This window comes from Muscardinus avellanarius (genome assembly GCF_963383645.1).
Source record: "Muscardinus avellanarius genome assembly, chromosome: 4".
NCBI classification, from domain to species: domain Eukaryota; kingdom Metazoa; phylum Chordata; class Mammalia; order Rodentia; family Gliridae; genus Muscardinus; species Muscardinus avellanarius.
The window spans coordinates 130,147,858-130,163,095 of record NC_137789.1 but is presented as its reverse complement, the minus strand read 5'-3'; the positions used below and the strand labels follow the sequence as shown (position 1 = coordinate 130,163,095).

The window sequence follows — 15,238 nt, the reverse complement described above, 5'->3', positions numbered from 1 at the left end:
TTGAACATCTTCTTGAGCCCCAGCTGCTTTGTGCAGCAAAAGGGTACTTGTATAGGAATGCCAGCCTGGTAGAGGTAGGAAGGAACACAGTGTCCAGGGTACCTCTTACCACTCCCCGGGGCTCCCCAGAGCAAAGACTGACAGGCTGATCCACCCTTCATTATACAGATGGGAAAAGAGGCAGGAGATCTCCAGGGTCACACTGCGTCTCGGGACTCAGGCGCTGGGCTCTCCCTCTGCAGAACCCCTCATTTTGCTTCCCTGCCCCCCATCTTGCATTTCGACCTTCCCAGTTAGGGAAAGTTCCTCTGCACACCACTCCTGGGGCCCCTGCTAGACTGCAGAAGGGTCTGAAGGACTCTTTGGTATTGGGTCCTTTGCCTGTCCTGCCCAGGGGGAGCTTAACCCAGGCTTACAGTAAGCTGAGACAGTGCTATAACTCTCTGTGCGTTGTACCCACTCCTCAGGTTCCACTTCCAGCTGGAGTGAGTCACATCAGACTTCTCGGTCAAGGCAGGAAGGGACAGATAAGCAGTGATGCATCTTGTCTCCTAAAGCCTGCAGCCTAACTGGGAACCATGGGTGGAGAAAGGGACAAAGCAGGGATCTGTCATGGGGCTTTGGGGGTTATAAAAATCCTTCAAGCCAGGTGTGGTGACACACACTTTGTAATTCCAGTACTTGGGAGGCTGAGACAGGAAGATCTCAGGTTCGTGGCCAGCCTTAGCAACTGAGGCCTTCCACAACTTAGTGAGACCCTGTTTCAAAGTAAAAAAATAAAATAAGGCTGGGGCTGCAGCTCAGAGGTACAGTGCCCTTGGGTTCAATCCCCAGTGCCAATAAATAAATATATAAATGTCCTCCAAAGGATGGGTGGGGGTCCTACTCCCCAGTCCCTTTGGGGAGACACTGCAGACAATAAGATCTGCTACCCACACATTTTACCTAAACCAGGCTGGATAACAGTGCAGTGTGACAGGGATACTGGGAACCAAGAGAAGCCTGGTGGTGTTAGGGGCAAGGTAGGTAGGATCCATGGGGCCCATGGGAGAGACTCCTGCCACTCAGGAACCATGTAACCCCATGCCTCCGTCTCTCCATCTGTAAATTGGGGATGATGTTGTCTGGCCCATTGAGTCGTTCCAAGCATTCAGTGAGAGCATGTAGAGCGTGAGCACTACTCAGAAGGCTAAGGCTAGCCTGTAATCCCAGCTGCTTGAGAGGCTAAGGCAGGAGGATTGCGAGTTAAAGGCCAGCCTGTCAATTTAGTGTGACTGTCTCAAAAGACTAACTCTGTCATCTGGGAAGGGTGGTCAGTGATTATGTTGTGAAGGGGGACTTAGGGGAATGAAGGGGCTGACCAGATTCTGGAAGCATGATTGAACCAGTGAGTAGGCTGGGAACGGGGCTGCTCAGACACTCTTAGCTGGACCTGATTGCCCGGTGCCTGGGGTCTGGACAGCAGCAAGAGGAGGGCAGGCACCCCTCCTCCTGACGCCATGGTGCTCTGTTGGCAGTTGGAAGCCATTGGAAAACTCTCAGATGACATGCGGCGGCACTTCCGAATGAAGCTCCGGAACCTCTTCACCAAGTTCATCCGCAAGTTTGGGTCTGTACACTTGAATATGGATGTGGGTTGGAGTTGAGGATTTTCCCAGGGGCTGCAGGAAAGGATCCCTGGTCCCTGGGAGTGTCTCCGGCCAGTGCCTCTCACTGCCACTCCTTTCTTTGCCACCCTCAGATTTGAGCTGGTGAAGGGGCTGCTGCCTGAGGAGTACCACAAAGTCCTGGTAAACATTCGGAAAGCTGAGACCCGTGCCAAGAGGCACCGAGCCCTGAGCCAGGCTGCTGTGGAGGAGGAAGAGGAGGAAGAACCTGCCCAGGGCAAAGGTGACAGGTAAGGCCATGGGCAGGTCCAGAGAACGTGGTCTCCCCCAGCTGAGAGCACTGTGACTTGGGGCTTCTGTGTCCTTAGCATCGAGGAGATTTTGGCTGACTCAGAGGACGAGGAGGACTATGAGGAGGAGGAAAGAGGCTGGGGCAAGGAGCAGCGGAAGCTGGCGCGACAGAAGAGCCGGGCGTGGCTGAAGGAGGGTGGTGGGGATGAGCCCCTCAACTTCCTGGACCCCAAGGTGGCCCAGCGAGTCCTTGGTAAGAAAGAAGTACCTGGTCTGTGAGCTCAGAAAGCAGACTTGGTCCTGGGTGTGGGGTGCCTTCTGTTGCAGGAGCTAAGAGGTCCCCGTTTGGACCCCTGGCCTGCTGGTTCCCAGGAGGGTGAGTGGGTTAGGACCAGCCTTCCACGTGCTCATACCAAACCTTGTCACACCAGCCACACAGCCTGGGCCAGGCCGGAACAAGAAGAAGGACCATGGCTTCAAGGTGAGCGCCGATGGCCGGCTGATCATACGAGAGGAAGAATATGACGACAAGGTGGAGGAAGAGGACGCCACTAAAGGTGGGGCACGAGGCCATTCTGGGGACTCAGCTGCTTCCCTCCTGGGTCCGGGCTGCTCTTGCTCAGTCAGCCACGTGTGTGTTCATTCGCCCTTCTGTGCAGTGGTCATTTGTTAAGGAAGCATAGGTAGATAGGAGATGCTTCTACCTAAGGCAGCTTGAACTATGTGCTTCTCAAACTTGATTAACTCCATTAATTTATTTTTAAAGTACTGAGGGTTGAACCCAGGGACATTCTACCTCTGACCTATATCCCAGCCCTATTTTAAACAGGTTCTCACAAAGTTGCTAAGGCTGGCCATGAACCTGTGATTCTCCTGTCTCAGCATCCCAAGTAATCTGGGATTACAAGTATGTGCCACCATGCCTGCCTTAAAAATATTTTTACATTATGTTTCTTATATCTGTGTGTGGGGTGTGTGTGTGGTACTTGGGATTGAACTCAGGGGTGCATTCTACCACTGAGCTACGTCCATACTCTTTTTTTTTTTTTTTTTTTTGTCCTGAGATTTGAGTCCAGAGGCATTCTACTCCAAACTATACCTCCAGCCAGGTTTTATTTCTTTTTGGAAATAGGGTCTCAGTAGTTTGCTGAGAGCTGGCTTTCAACCTACAATCCTCCTGTCTCTCGGCCTCCCTAGTACTGGGATTATAAGCATGTGCCACCATGTCTAGTTCTATTTTTCTTATCTTAAACAGGTCTCGCTAAAGCTAAGGCTTGCTGTAAACCTGCAATCTTACTGTCTCAATCACCCAGGTACTAGGATAAGAGGTGTGTGCCACCACACTTGGCATATATTATATATTTATATCTATTTACTTATTTGTATATTAGACATAGAATTCAAACAAAACTTTCAAAAGTAGTACCTTTATTCACTGTGTGTGGTGTAGTGAGACTTTTCTTCTCCTTTATTCCTGTTGGGGTTTTTGTTTTGTTTTGTTTTTTTTGGTACTGCCTATTGAACCAAGGTATCCTACCTCCAAGCTACACTCCTAGCCCTTTTTATTTTTTGTTTTGAAACAAGGTCTCACTAAGTTGTTGAGCCTGGCCTTGAACCTGCGATCCTCCTGTCTCAGGCTCTCAGAGGCTTGCAGGTATGCACCCCCATACCTGGCTATTTTTTATTTTTAAGTGTAGAATGGCTGAGCCCCTGTAGTTCACTTATAGACAGGAAGAATCAGACTTTGAGACCTTCCTAACTTTCTAGGATATATTCACATGGTGCCTAACCCAGAGGGGACAAAAAGGTTAATGAGCTGGGAGTGGTGGCGCACGTTTATAATCCCAGTACTTGGGAGGCTGAGACAGGATCACAGATTTGCAGCCAGCCTCAGCTATTTAGTGAAACCTTCTGCAATTTAGCGAGACCTTGTTTCAAAATAAAGAATAAAAAATAGGGCTGAGGGTGTAGCTCAGAGGTAGAGTGCCCCTTGGTTCAATCCTCAATATTGGGGGGGAAGCTGGGCATGGTGGTACATGCCAATAATTTCAGCTATATGAGAGACTGAGGCAGGAAGATCACAAGTTCAGAGTCAGCCTGAGGAAATTAGAAAGACCTTGTTTCAAAATAAAAAACTTTAGTGTAAAAAGGACTAAGACTACCAGGTGTGGTGGCTCACGCTTGTAATCCCTGCGCTTGGAAGGCTGAGACAGTAGGATCATATAGGTTTGAGCCAGCCTCAGCTACTTAGTGAGGCTCTCAGCAACTTAGTGAGACTCTGTTTCCAAATAAAGTATAAAATAGGTCTGGGAGTATAGCCCAGAGGTAGAAAGCCTCTGGGTTCCACCCCCAATATCACCGGGAAAAAAAGGGCTAAGGCTACTTGGGAGGCTTAGACTGGAGGATCACAGGTTCATAGCCAGCCTAAGAAGTTTAGTGAGACCCTCCACAACTTAGTAACGTCCTGTTTAAAAAATAAAAAAATAGCCAGGCGTGATGGCACACATTTGTAATCCCAGCGCTTGGGAGACTGAGACAGGAGGATCACACAGGTTCAAAGCCAGCCTCTGCTATTTAGGCTCTCAGCAACTTAGTGAGACCCTGTTTCCAAATAAAGTATATAATAGGTCTGGGAGTATAGCCCAGAGGTAGAAAAGCCCCTGGCTTCTGTCCCCAGTACTACCAAAAAAATAAAAAAATAAAAAATAAAATAGGGCTGGGGGTGTTGCTCAGACAGATGTCTCTGGGTTCAATCCTTAGTATACACATATAAAAGGCTGGGGGGGTGTAGCTCAGTGGTAGAGTACTCCTGGATTCATTCCCCAGTACTGCCAAAAATAAATAAATACATAAGTATTTTCAGCAGGAGACTGAAGCAGTCCCAGCTGAGTGGCGCGTGTGTAAGTCTTGGCTGGCTCCCCAGGAAGCCTCTGGTCCTTATCCACATGGCCTGGGATGGGAAGGAGGGGTCAGATCTAAGGGAGGCAGCCTTCTGGGGTTGGAATTGGTGCCCATCATCTTGGTAAGCCAGGAGGCAGGGGAGGGTGGGTGTGGGGGCTTCTGCGTGCTTACAGGCCTGTCTTGTCCCCAGACGAGGATGAGGAGATGGCTGATCTGACGGAAGGTGCAGGCGTCCGGAGTGTGAGTAGCTCCTGCGCTGGAGGGCTGAGGGCCCCACAGCTTGTCACCCCCCAGGGCATCGCACCCTCCCGCTCCCTGAGTGTCCAGTGGGTCCTGAATGGTCGTCCAGGTGAAGAAAAATGCCCCTGTGTCTCCAGGGAGAGCATGTGCTGTGCCGGCCTCAGCGTGAGGGCTCCTGGGCGTGGGGTCCCCTGTTAAGGAGTGCACACTGCTCTGCCTGATCCTCACCTGATCCAAGATAGGGACTCTTTGTCATCCATTTCCGGAGGGGCACAGAGGTAAGTCCTCTGCCTGAGACCACAGTCTCTGAGCCCAGCAGTTCGTCCCCTCTTGACCTCCCAGGAGGGCAAGCATCAGCTGCCGCCACCTGAACCAGCAAGGGTGAAGTAGGCGCAGTGTGCCAGCTGAGAGCTGGTGTCCACAGCCCAGGGACAACACCTCTGGGGGCGCCTAGAGCTAAATCTGCCTTCCTCTCCTTCCAGATGGTACCCAGCCTTCCTGGGCACCATCCTTGGGCATCTAGACGGGTGAAGCAGTAGTACTAGTAGCAAAGATGCGGTTTCAGGTCCCAGCCTGGCCTCAGTTCCTGATCTGTAAACTGGGGTTGTAAGTAGACTGTCTCCAAGAATTACTGGACGTGTGAAGTGCGTTGACACTGGGCCTGCCGTGTAGTGAACGTCCCCCAAGTTCCCATTTTCCTTGCCAGGTGCCCTCTGCCTGCTCAGCCTGAGGAGCTACTTTGTGAGAATGTAGAATAGTGCAGAATGTTGGGAGAACAGGGTGAAAAACAAGCGGAATGGGTCAGAGGGTGGCCTTGATGCAGGGCCCACCCTGGGATGCCGGAGCAATAGTTTGTTGCTTCTGCCTGAAAACCCACAGGCCTCCCTGCTCCTCAGCGACCTGTTCCTGAGGCACGCTCCTCCCACTGGAGCGCTGCTCACTGGTGTGAGAGCTGCCCCCATAGGGCCACCTTTGGCCACTGTTTGCTCTCGCTGTCCAGGTGGGAGTAGTGGGCTGCTTGTGCTCAGTCCTGGCTTCTGTGTAAAGTGCTTAGCCCTTGATGATACCAAGATCCCTGGGAATACTTTTCTAGTCAGAACCTCCCCAGTTCATTGAGCATGTCCATGCAGCTCTGTGAACCCTCAGCAGCCTACTCCTTCCTGGCCAGGGAGCTGACCACGGCCCCCACCTCAGAGCACCGCAGGACTGGGACGTCCAGGGTGCTGCACCCATGCCCACCTCAGGGCGGTCTGCACCCCAGAGGCTTTCTTGTGTGCAGGTGCTGAGTCCTCCTTTTCTGCTACAGCTGTGGGGTGTGAAGTGCCGGGCACGAGTGGCAGCCCCCGTGGAAGTCCCGTGGGCTAGGTGGCCTTTGGCCTCGTGCTGTCTGGACCACAGAAACACGTGTCATCATCCTTGTAACCCAGCCCAAGTCACGCTTCCTCTATTTTTGGGATTGGGGGTGAACCCAGGGATATTCTGCCTCTGAGCTATACCCCCATTCATTCTGTTTTATGTTTTGTGTAAGTGTGGTATTGGGGGGTGAATCCAGGGACCTTCTACCAGCTACACTCATAGCCTTTTTTTATTTTTTATTTTGGTGGTACTGGGGGTGGAACCCAGAGGCTTTCTACCTCCGGGCTATACTCCCAGACCTTTTTTTTTTTTTTTTTTTGAAACAGGGTCTCACTAAGTTGCTAAAAGCCTCAGTAGCTGAGGCTGGCTTCGAACCTGTGCGATCCTCTTGTCTCAGCCTCCCAAGTGCGGGGATTACAAGCGTGCACCACCACACTGGCTTTTTATTTTTTATTTTGAAACAGGGTCTCACTCAGTTGCTGAGGCTGGTATCAAACCTACGATCCTCCTGTCTCAGCTTGCCAAGTACTGGGATTACAAGTGTGCCTCCCATTCCCAACGTGTTTTTTACTTTAAAATAGGGTCTTACTAAGTTACTGAGGCTAGCCTCCAACCTTCAATTCTCCTATCTATGCCTCCCAGGTGCTGGGCTTATAGGCAGAGACGCTGCCTGGGCTGCTTCCTTCAGTTTCTGTTCTCCACTAGGTGCTCTGCTGGGCCGCAGCCAGTGGGACTGGCGCCCCTGTTCCTAGATACACCTGTGTTCACTTCCTCCTCCCTCTGCCTGGCACCCTGACTCAGCTCACCTGCTTCTGGAGCCCCAGGAGTCTGCAGTTTCACCAGGCTTTCAGGGCTTGGTGGCCCAGACCGCAGCACAGGAGCCAGCCCTGCAAGCTGGCTTGTCCCTTTATTACTCTGCTGCCTCTACAGCATGCCTCTGTCTGGTACGAGTAATCATACCTAGGTCAAAATTTTCCAGTGGACCACAGTGCGCAGTGCCCCATGCCTATTATCCCAGTACTTAGGAGGCTGAGACAGGAGGATTCCAGGTTTGAGGCCAGCCTCAGCAACTTAGCAAGAGTAAGACTGTGTTTGAAAATAAATAAAATAGGGTTGGGTTATAGCTCAGAGATAGAATGCCCATGGGTTCAATCTCCAGTAAAACACATACACACATACATACACACACACACCACCCTATAAAGTTTTAATGGCCAGGTCTGCAGCAGGCTGGCCTTCCCATGTAACCCTAATGCAGTGCTGGGCATGCAGTAGGCGCTCACCACTTGCTATAGAGTGTAATTGAATGATTCCACATGTCCATGTTGTTGGCTCCTAACTGCTAAGGCTCTAATGTTGAGGGCCTGTGGTGCAGGGGTCTCCCACCAGCCTAGCAGCCCCGGGAACCCTAATGCTAATGGGAGGGTAGAGAGAGGAAGGTGGGGCTGGGTTGGTGACGGAGCATCAGACCCTGGGATGGAGCTTGGTGTGGCGAGGTGGCCCTGCGGTCAGGATGGGGACTGAGCTCTATTTCCGCTGCCTCACTGGGACCAAGGTAGCTACCTGCAGTCTCCAGCCCTCGGCTCCTCTTCTGTAAGTGAGAATTGATGGGTTTTCGTGCTCAGTGCTGGTTGCTGCTGCTCTTACTGACGTCGTGAGTGAGCACGATCATGTCCCTTTCCACTGACTCCCTGCTTATTACCTCGCTTTTCTATAGAAGAAGAAGCTTAAGCAGCAGAGAGAGGCTGAGGAGGAAGAGCTGGAGACGCCCCCGCAGTACCAAGGTGAGGCGTCCACTCTCCTCCGGGACGTGCCGAGCTCTGTCGCCTGCCTCGGGCTGTGGTGTTTCAGGGAGGGCGGCAGAGCGCTGGCTGCACTCAGTTGCACCAACACAGATAGGCTGAGCTGGGGCCAAGAGCATGTGCAGGTGCAGAGCCCGAGGGTCAGAGGTCTGTTCCTGAATCCCCTTTCCTCCAGGGAGCCCTGGGAGCTATTTGTCTCCCCTGCCTCATTCTCAGTCAAGTGGGGTTTGGAGAAACACCTGGCCTGTGCTGATGGGACTCAGGAGGATTAGTATCGGGTCTGGCCAGAGGGGTTCCTGACTGTCTCTGAGTCCCCAGGCTGTCACTCCCAGCGCAGCTGCTAAAGTACCAAAGTGGATTCTGAGCTTTTTCCTCCAGAGTGCCCCTGTAGGTGTCTCTCCCCAGAGTCCTTGCAAGGAGACCCTTTGCTATGTATCTGGACTTCAGACCTCTGTGGGAGGTCTCTGATTCCAGGAACAAGTGTTTCCTCCAAGCCCCACAGCATCTAATCCTACTGAGTAGCCCTGTAACTCCCACACAGGCCCCACAAGCTGGGGGCCAGCTCACCTGTTCTGCTTGAGGTGTCCTGGTGCTAGGCAGAGGCAGCAGTGTACGTCAGTGGAACGGGAAGCTCAGGTTCAGGACAGCTTGCCCAGTGGCTGCCTAGCTGTGTGACCTTGGTCCGCTTATTCTCTCTCTCTGACCTTCCACATTCTCATCTGTAAGAAAGGGGTTCATGTTGGTCACCTCAGAAAGTCCTTGTGAGTGGGCATTGCAGAATTCCATAATTGTGTTGCAAGTCCAGGGTGATGGACATCTGATCTTGGGCACGGACCCTGATCTCACTTAGCCGCAATTCTCATCTCTGTATAGTGGGGAATAGCTGATTTGGGTCTCACAGTATCTCTGTGAAGCCCAAATGAGAACAGGGTGGGAAAGCCTAAAACACTCTATCTTACAGATGAGGTTAAGGACTCAAGAATATTAGGAAACTTGTCTGAGGTTACAGTTGTAAGTGGCAGGGGTGGGGGGTAGAACCTGGGTCTACTTGGATCTGTGTGTGTCTCTTTTGATTTTTCTTTCTTTTTTTTTTTTTTTTTTAATATACTATGGATTGAATCCAGGGGAATTCTACCTCTGATGCTACAGCCATTTCATTATTTTTTATTTTTTGAAACAGGGTCTCGCTAGGTTGCCAAGATTCTTATTAAGTTGTTAAGACTGGTCTTGTACCCCTGACCTTCCTATCTCAACCTCACAAGTACTGAGCTTACAGGCATGCACCTCCATGCCTGGCTTCTACCTGACTGTAAACCCCAGTTCAGGCTGTGAAGGTAGCTCAGTGGTAGAACGCTTGGCTAGTGTGCCTCCTAAAACCCTGGATTTAATCCCCAGTATTGCTAAAAAAAAAATACCATGTTTTTGTTGTTGTTGTTGTTGTTGTTGTTTTGTTTTGTTTTTTTTGGTGGTACTGGGGGTGGAACCCAGAGGCTTTCTACCTCCGGGCTATACTCCCAGACCCATTTTGTATTTTATTTGGAAACAGGGTCTCACTAAGTTGCTGAGAGCCTTACTAAGTAGCTGAGGCTGGCTTCGAACCCGTGCGATCCTCCTGTCTCAGCCTCCCAAGCACGGGGATTACAAGCGTGCACCACCACGCCCGGCTATGTTCTTTCTTTTAGAATAAATGGAGCATGTATAACTTTGGAGAAGGTGGGTCATAGTGTAGTAGTAGAGAATATGTATATTCCTAGAGGTCACAATATAATAGCCCACTGAGGATTATGAGTCGGTCTGGGGAGTGCAGTCATCTGTCAAGTCTTTGTTGTTTTGTTTTTTTTTTTTTGTTTTTTTTTGTTTTTGTTTTTTTGTTTTTTTCGGGTCTGGTGGAACCCAGGGGCATTCTACCTCCGAGCTACACCCCCTGCCCTATTTTTTATTCTTTATTTTGAAACCTGGTCTCACTGAGTTGCAGAGGGCCTCACTAAGTAGCTGAGGCTGTCCGCAAACCGCAATCCTCCAGGTCTCAGCCTCCCAAACGCTGGGATTACAAGAGTGCGCCACTACGCCCGGCTTCTGACAAGTCTTTGGTCAGTCCCTCCTCCAGGAGGGAGGAGACAGAGCCAAGTTCCTGGCCTGTGTTCCTCATTCTTCAGCAGTCCTCTGAGAGAAGGGGCCCTTGTCCTTCCAGCTCAGCCTGACTCACAGCTCTGTTCTCTCCACAGCTGGAGGCTCAGGCATCCATCGCCCCATGGCCAAGAAGGCCACACCGGGGGCTGAATATAAGGCCAAGGTAAGAGCTGTAGGTGGGGTCTTGGGGTCTCATGGTACTTGGGTGCCAGGGTGGTTGAGAGGCCCCTTTGTGGAGACCAGCGAAGAAGAGGCTCACTAGGTCTTGTTGCTGTCTGAACTTGGGGCCTTGATGAATGGCCTTCCAGGGCCACAGGAGCTCTTTGGGACCATCCAAAGAGAGATTGAAGGGAAAGGAGGGCACGGGGCCTGTCAGGTCAGGGGTTGGGAGGCCCAGGAACTCCACAGTCCTAGCTGACTCTTGTTTTTCTGACTGAACAGAAAGCAAAGGGTGATGTGAAGAAGAAGGGTCGGCACGATCCCTATGCCTACATCCCCCTCAACAGAACCAAGCTCAACCGCAGGTATGCTGTGGGGCGTGGGGCTTTGTGCTCTAGTGGCTGGGCCTCATTAAGCTCTCAACTCAGCTGCTCAGGTCTTCCTTCCATGTGTGTGTGTGTGTGTGTGTGTGTGTGTGTGTGTGTGTGTGTGTAATGTGTGTAATTGGGGGTTGAACCCAAGGGCATTCTACCACTGAGCTATATCCCCAGCCCTGTTTTTATTCTTTATTTTGAAACAGGGTCTCACTAAATTGTGGAGGGTCTCAACTAAGTACTTGAGACTGGCCGCAAACTTGGAATCCTCCTATCTCTGCCACTCAAGTACTGAGATTACAAGCGTGAACCACCACCATGCCTAGCTCCAGCTGTTTGTTTGTTTGTTTGTTTGTTTATTTTTGCAGGTCTGGGGGTGGAACCCAGGGGCATTTGACCTCCAAGCCACACCCCCTTCCCTATTTTTTATTCTTTATTTTAAAACAGGGTCTCACTAAGGTGCAGAGGGCCTCACTAAGTAGCTGAGGCTGACCGTGAACCACAATCCTCTGCTTTCAGCCTCCCGAATGCTGGGATTATAAGCATTCGCCACCACACCCGGCTTCCAGTTTTGTTTGTTTGTTTGTTTGTTTGTTTTTTGGTGGTACTGGGGTTCCTGGAAACCCTTCTACCTCTGGGCTACACTCCCAGACCTATTTTATATTCTTATTTAGAAACAGGGTCTCTTAGACAGGTATGGTGGTGCACGCTTGTAATCCCAGCATTTGGGAGACTGAGACCGGAGGATCGCGGTCCGTGGGGGTCGCGGTTTGCAGTCAGCCTCAGCTACTTAGTGAGGTCCTTGGCAACTCAGTGAGACCCGATTTCAAAATAAAGAATAAAAAATAGGGCAGGGGCTATAACTTGGAGGTCGAATGCCCCTGGGTTCCATCCCCAGACCCGCAAAAAAAAAAAAAATGGGTCTCTTAAGCCAGCAAGGCTGGCTTTGAACCTGCGCAGTCCTCCTGTCTGCCTCCTGAGCGCTGGAATGACAAGAGTGCGCCACCACGCCCGGCAGGCTTCCGGCTTTTTGTTTTTTATCTCAGCATGCACCCGCAGGTACTTGGTCACCTTTGTTGATCTGAGTTGCCTTTTCTTTTTTCTGTGGTACTGGAGATTGAACTCAGGAGCATTCTTCCTCTGAACTATACCCCCAGCCCTTCTCATTTTTTAAATTTCGAAATAGAGTTTTACTATTGCTGAGGCTGGCCTCAAACCTGTGGTCCTATTATCTGAGCCTTCTAAGTACTGGAATTACAGATGTGCACCACTGTTCCTGGCTGACCTTCTTTTGCTTTTGCTTTTTTTCGTGTGTGTGTTTGTACGTGTGTGTGTTTCTGGGGACTGAACACAAAGGCATTCTACCTCCAAGCCACACCCCAGCCCTATGCTAGTTTTTATTTGGAAACAGGGTCTCGGTTGCTGAGAGTGTTGCTGAGGCTGGCCTTAAATCTGTGATCCTCCTATATCCTCAGCCTCTCAAATAATAGAATTATAAGTGTATACTATCACACCCTGCTGAGCTGCTTTTTTTTTTTTTTTCTTCTCTTTTTTTGGAGTGTGGTACTGGTGATTAAATCCAGGGGTGTTCTACTTTTGAGCTACACATACATCCCTTTTTAATTTTTGTTTTGGAAGAGGGTCTCGCTAAGTTGGTAAGGTTCCTGCTGTGTTGCTGAGGCTGTTCTCCACACTTAGATCCTCCTGTCTCAGCCTCCCAAGTAATGGGATTATAGGCATGTACCACCATGCCTGGCTCTGAATTGCTTTATGTCAAATGAAGATTTTCTGGTGTGTATGTGTTCTACACAATCATCACTTGTAACAACTTTGTGTAATTTGATTTTTTTAATCCTCTTGTTGGTGGAAAATTAGAGTTGTTTCCATTTTGGCCTTTAGCAGGGTTCTTTAAGGTAGGCGTGAAGGCCATGTGAGATGCTGTGTAGGGCGCTTTGAAAATTCATGTTACTAAAGAAATAGGGTTCTAAGCCGGACGCGGTGGCGCACGCTTGTAATCCCAGCATTCAGGAGCCTGAGACGGGAGGATTGTGGTTTGTGGACATCCTCAACTACTGAGGCCCTCTGCAACTTAGTGAGACCCTGTTTCAAATTAAAGAATAAGAAATAGGGCAGGGGGTGTAGCTCAGAAGTTGAATGCCCCTGGGTTCCATCCTCAAGACCCGCAAAAAAAGAAAGAAAAAGAAATGGGGTTCTAAATTTCAGTCTGCTGAAGGATGTGTGGATAGCATGAGCTTTTTCTTTGTGCGTGCCCAGAGGGGCAGTGAGGAAGGCCGGCTGCACGTAGTCGGCCACTCACTCTGGCAGCCCCCTCCTCTCTGTCCCTGCTAGTGCTGGGGGTGCCCATTACTCAACAGGATGAGGAGAGGCCACCTATTCTCAGTGAGGTGTGACCCTTCTGTTCTTGTCCCTGCAGGAAGAAGGTGAAGCTGCAGGGACAGTTCAAAGGTCTGGTGAAAGCTGCCCAGCGGGGGTCCCAAGTGGGACACAAACTCCGCAGAAAGGATCGACGGCTCTGAAGCCCCAGGCCCCCAGGCTGCCCTGGGGTGTCACCCGAGGACCCTTTCAGCCCTTAAGCTGCTAGACACGAGCTCCAGGTGCCCGAGGCTGGCAGAACCTGGATTCCGAATGACTTGGAAGCAGGGCTTGGCTCCAGAGATGCCCAGGACTCTGGACGCTCCAATGGAAACTGCCCTTCAGAGACATCCTCGGTGCCTGGGGATAGGACTGTGGCCTTGCTACCTCTAAGTTGGCCATGAGGCTGTGATTCCCGCCAGAGTGTCATGAGCAGCAGATCTTCTCTAGTTGCTTGTAGTTACTGGCACTCTCGGCCTGGCCCTGATCAGTGTGAGATCTGCTGTGACCAGGTGTGGAATAAATGTGCATCACTGCACATTAGCCCTAGGAGCTGTTTCAGAACCTTCTCTGCTCCAGATAAGAGCGGATCTGGTTGTTGGCCACAGTGACTTGACCTCTCCCTGCCCAATCCCAGCATCCAGTCCAGGGCATGGCATGATGCTTTGCTCAGAGCTCAGGCCTTGCAACCTGCTCAGGAGAAGCCACCACTTATGTGGTGACATAAGAGGCAGGAGGGGCTCATGGCTGCTTCCTGAAGCTGTGGGTGAGCACCAGGGACTTGGATCAGAGGAAGAGGCTGAGAGCTGTTACAGCTACAGCTTTGGCTATCTTTGGGCACAAGGCTGTCCTAGTATCTTGTCCATTGATTCAGTATGTTTACTGAGCCCTGCATGTGCCCAGCACAGCCCGATGCAGCCATCTTCCTTACCATACTTGCTTTTTTCTAGATCTAGTTGTGATACAATGTGATTCCCACTGGTCAGCCTTTGTTGGTCTGATGCAGACCTCCTGTGCTCCTGCCTGAGGCCACTCGTCCCTGCAGTCCAGGGCCCCTCTTGGGTATGCTTTCCCAACAAGCATCCAAAAGCAAAGAACCACAGGGCTGTCCCCATACCTAGTCTGAGGAATATGCTTTATCCCCTGGCACTTGATCTGTTTTTCCAGTTCATATTATCTCCTTTGAGGTGAAACCACACCCGTGTATTCAATAGTTTTCCTTCTGGTTTACTCTTCTTGGCTCTAATAATGCTCCCAAAAGGCTTTGTACATCTCTTGGCAGCCTATTCCTTGATACTTTTCCACTCATTGTCCAAGGGAACCCAAATCTTAACCGGGTCCAGTGCCCCTCAAATTAGGGCATTTCCTCTGAATGGTCTTGGGCTAAGATTCTGAGAGGAGCCACACTTGGCCTAGAGGTGGCACTGTTCACATGTCTTGTTCACAGTAATCTGGGATTGGAGTCAGCTAAGCAGGTGATCAGAAGCCAGGTGTGGCTCATGCTTGCAATCCCAGTAACTAGAGGCTGAGACAGGAGGATCACAGGTTTGTGGCCAGCCTCAGCTACTTAGTGAGGCCCTCTGCAACTTAGTGAGACCCTGTTTCCAAATAAAGGATTAAAAAAAAAAAAATAGGGCTAAGGATATAGCTCAAAGATAGAATGCTCCTGGTTCAATTCCTACTGGTCAGAAGTGATTTGTTAAGGTGGTCTATGACCCCCATTATTACATTGTGGACATGAGTTGTGTCAATTTAAGACAGTCCCGGCCCTTTCATGTTGTACCCAGATACATGAGGCAGTTTCATGTAAGGTGCCCTGGAGAGAGAGAGAGAGAGATTGGGAATTGAAACAGGCATTCTACCTCTGAGCTATACCTTGAGCCCTATTTTATTTTAATTTGTAAACAGGTCTCTAAGTTTTAGAGGCCTCACTAAGCTGCTGAGGCTGACCATGAACCTGTGGTCTTCCTGTCTCAGCTGCCCAAGTAAATGTGGGATTTCAAGT

General features: G+C 50.5%; 1 protein-coding gene across 1 annotated transcript in view; it reads left to right on the top strand.

The window, feature by feature from the left end:
• Window positions 1–13,397, top strand: part of RRP12 (ribosomal RNA processing 12 homolog) — a gene marked incomplete at both ends in the record, with an annotated part of 47,102 nt that extends 33,705 nt beyond the window's left edge. Inside the window, 9 exons of the mRNA XM_080694281.1 lie at window positions 1,518–1,609; window positions 1,742–1,897; window positions 1,976–2,151; window positions 2,330–2,455; window positions 4,990–5,039; window positions 8,113–8,179; window positions 10,423–10,490; window positions 10,769–10,851; window positions 13,295–13,397. Coding sequence (XP_080550407.1) covers window positions 1,518–1,609; window positions 1,742–1,897; window positions 1,976–2,151; window positions 2,330–2,455; window positions 4,990–5,039; window positions 8,113–8,179; window positions 10,423–10,490; window positions 10,769–10,851; window positions 13,295–13,397 — 921 coding nt within the window. The remainder of the gene's footprint in view (window positions 1–1,517; window positions 1,610–1,741; window positions 1,898–1,975; window positions 2,152–2,329; window positions 2,456–4,989; window positions 5,040–8,112; window positions 8,180–10,422; window positions 10,491–10,768; window positions 10,852–13,294) is intronic.
• Between the last annotated feature and the right edge of the window lie 1,841 nt (window positions 13,398–15,238).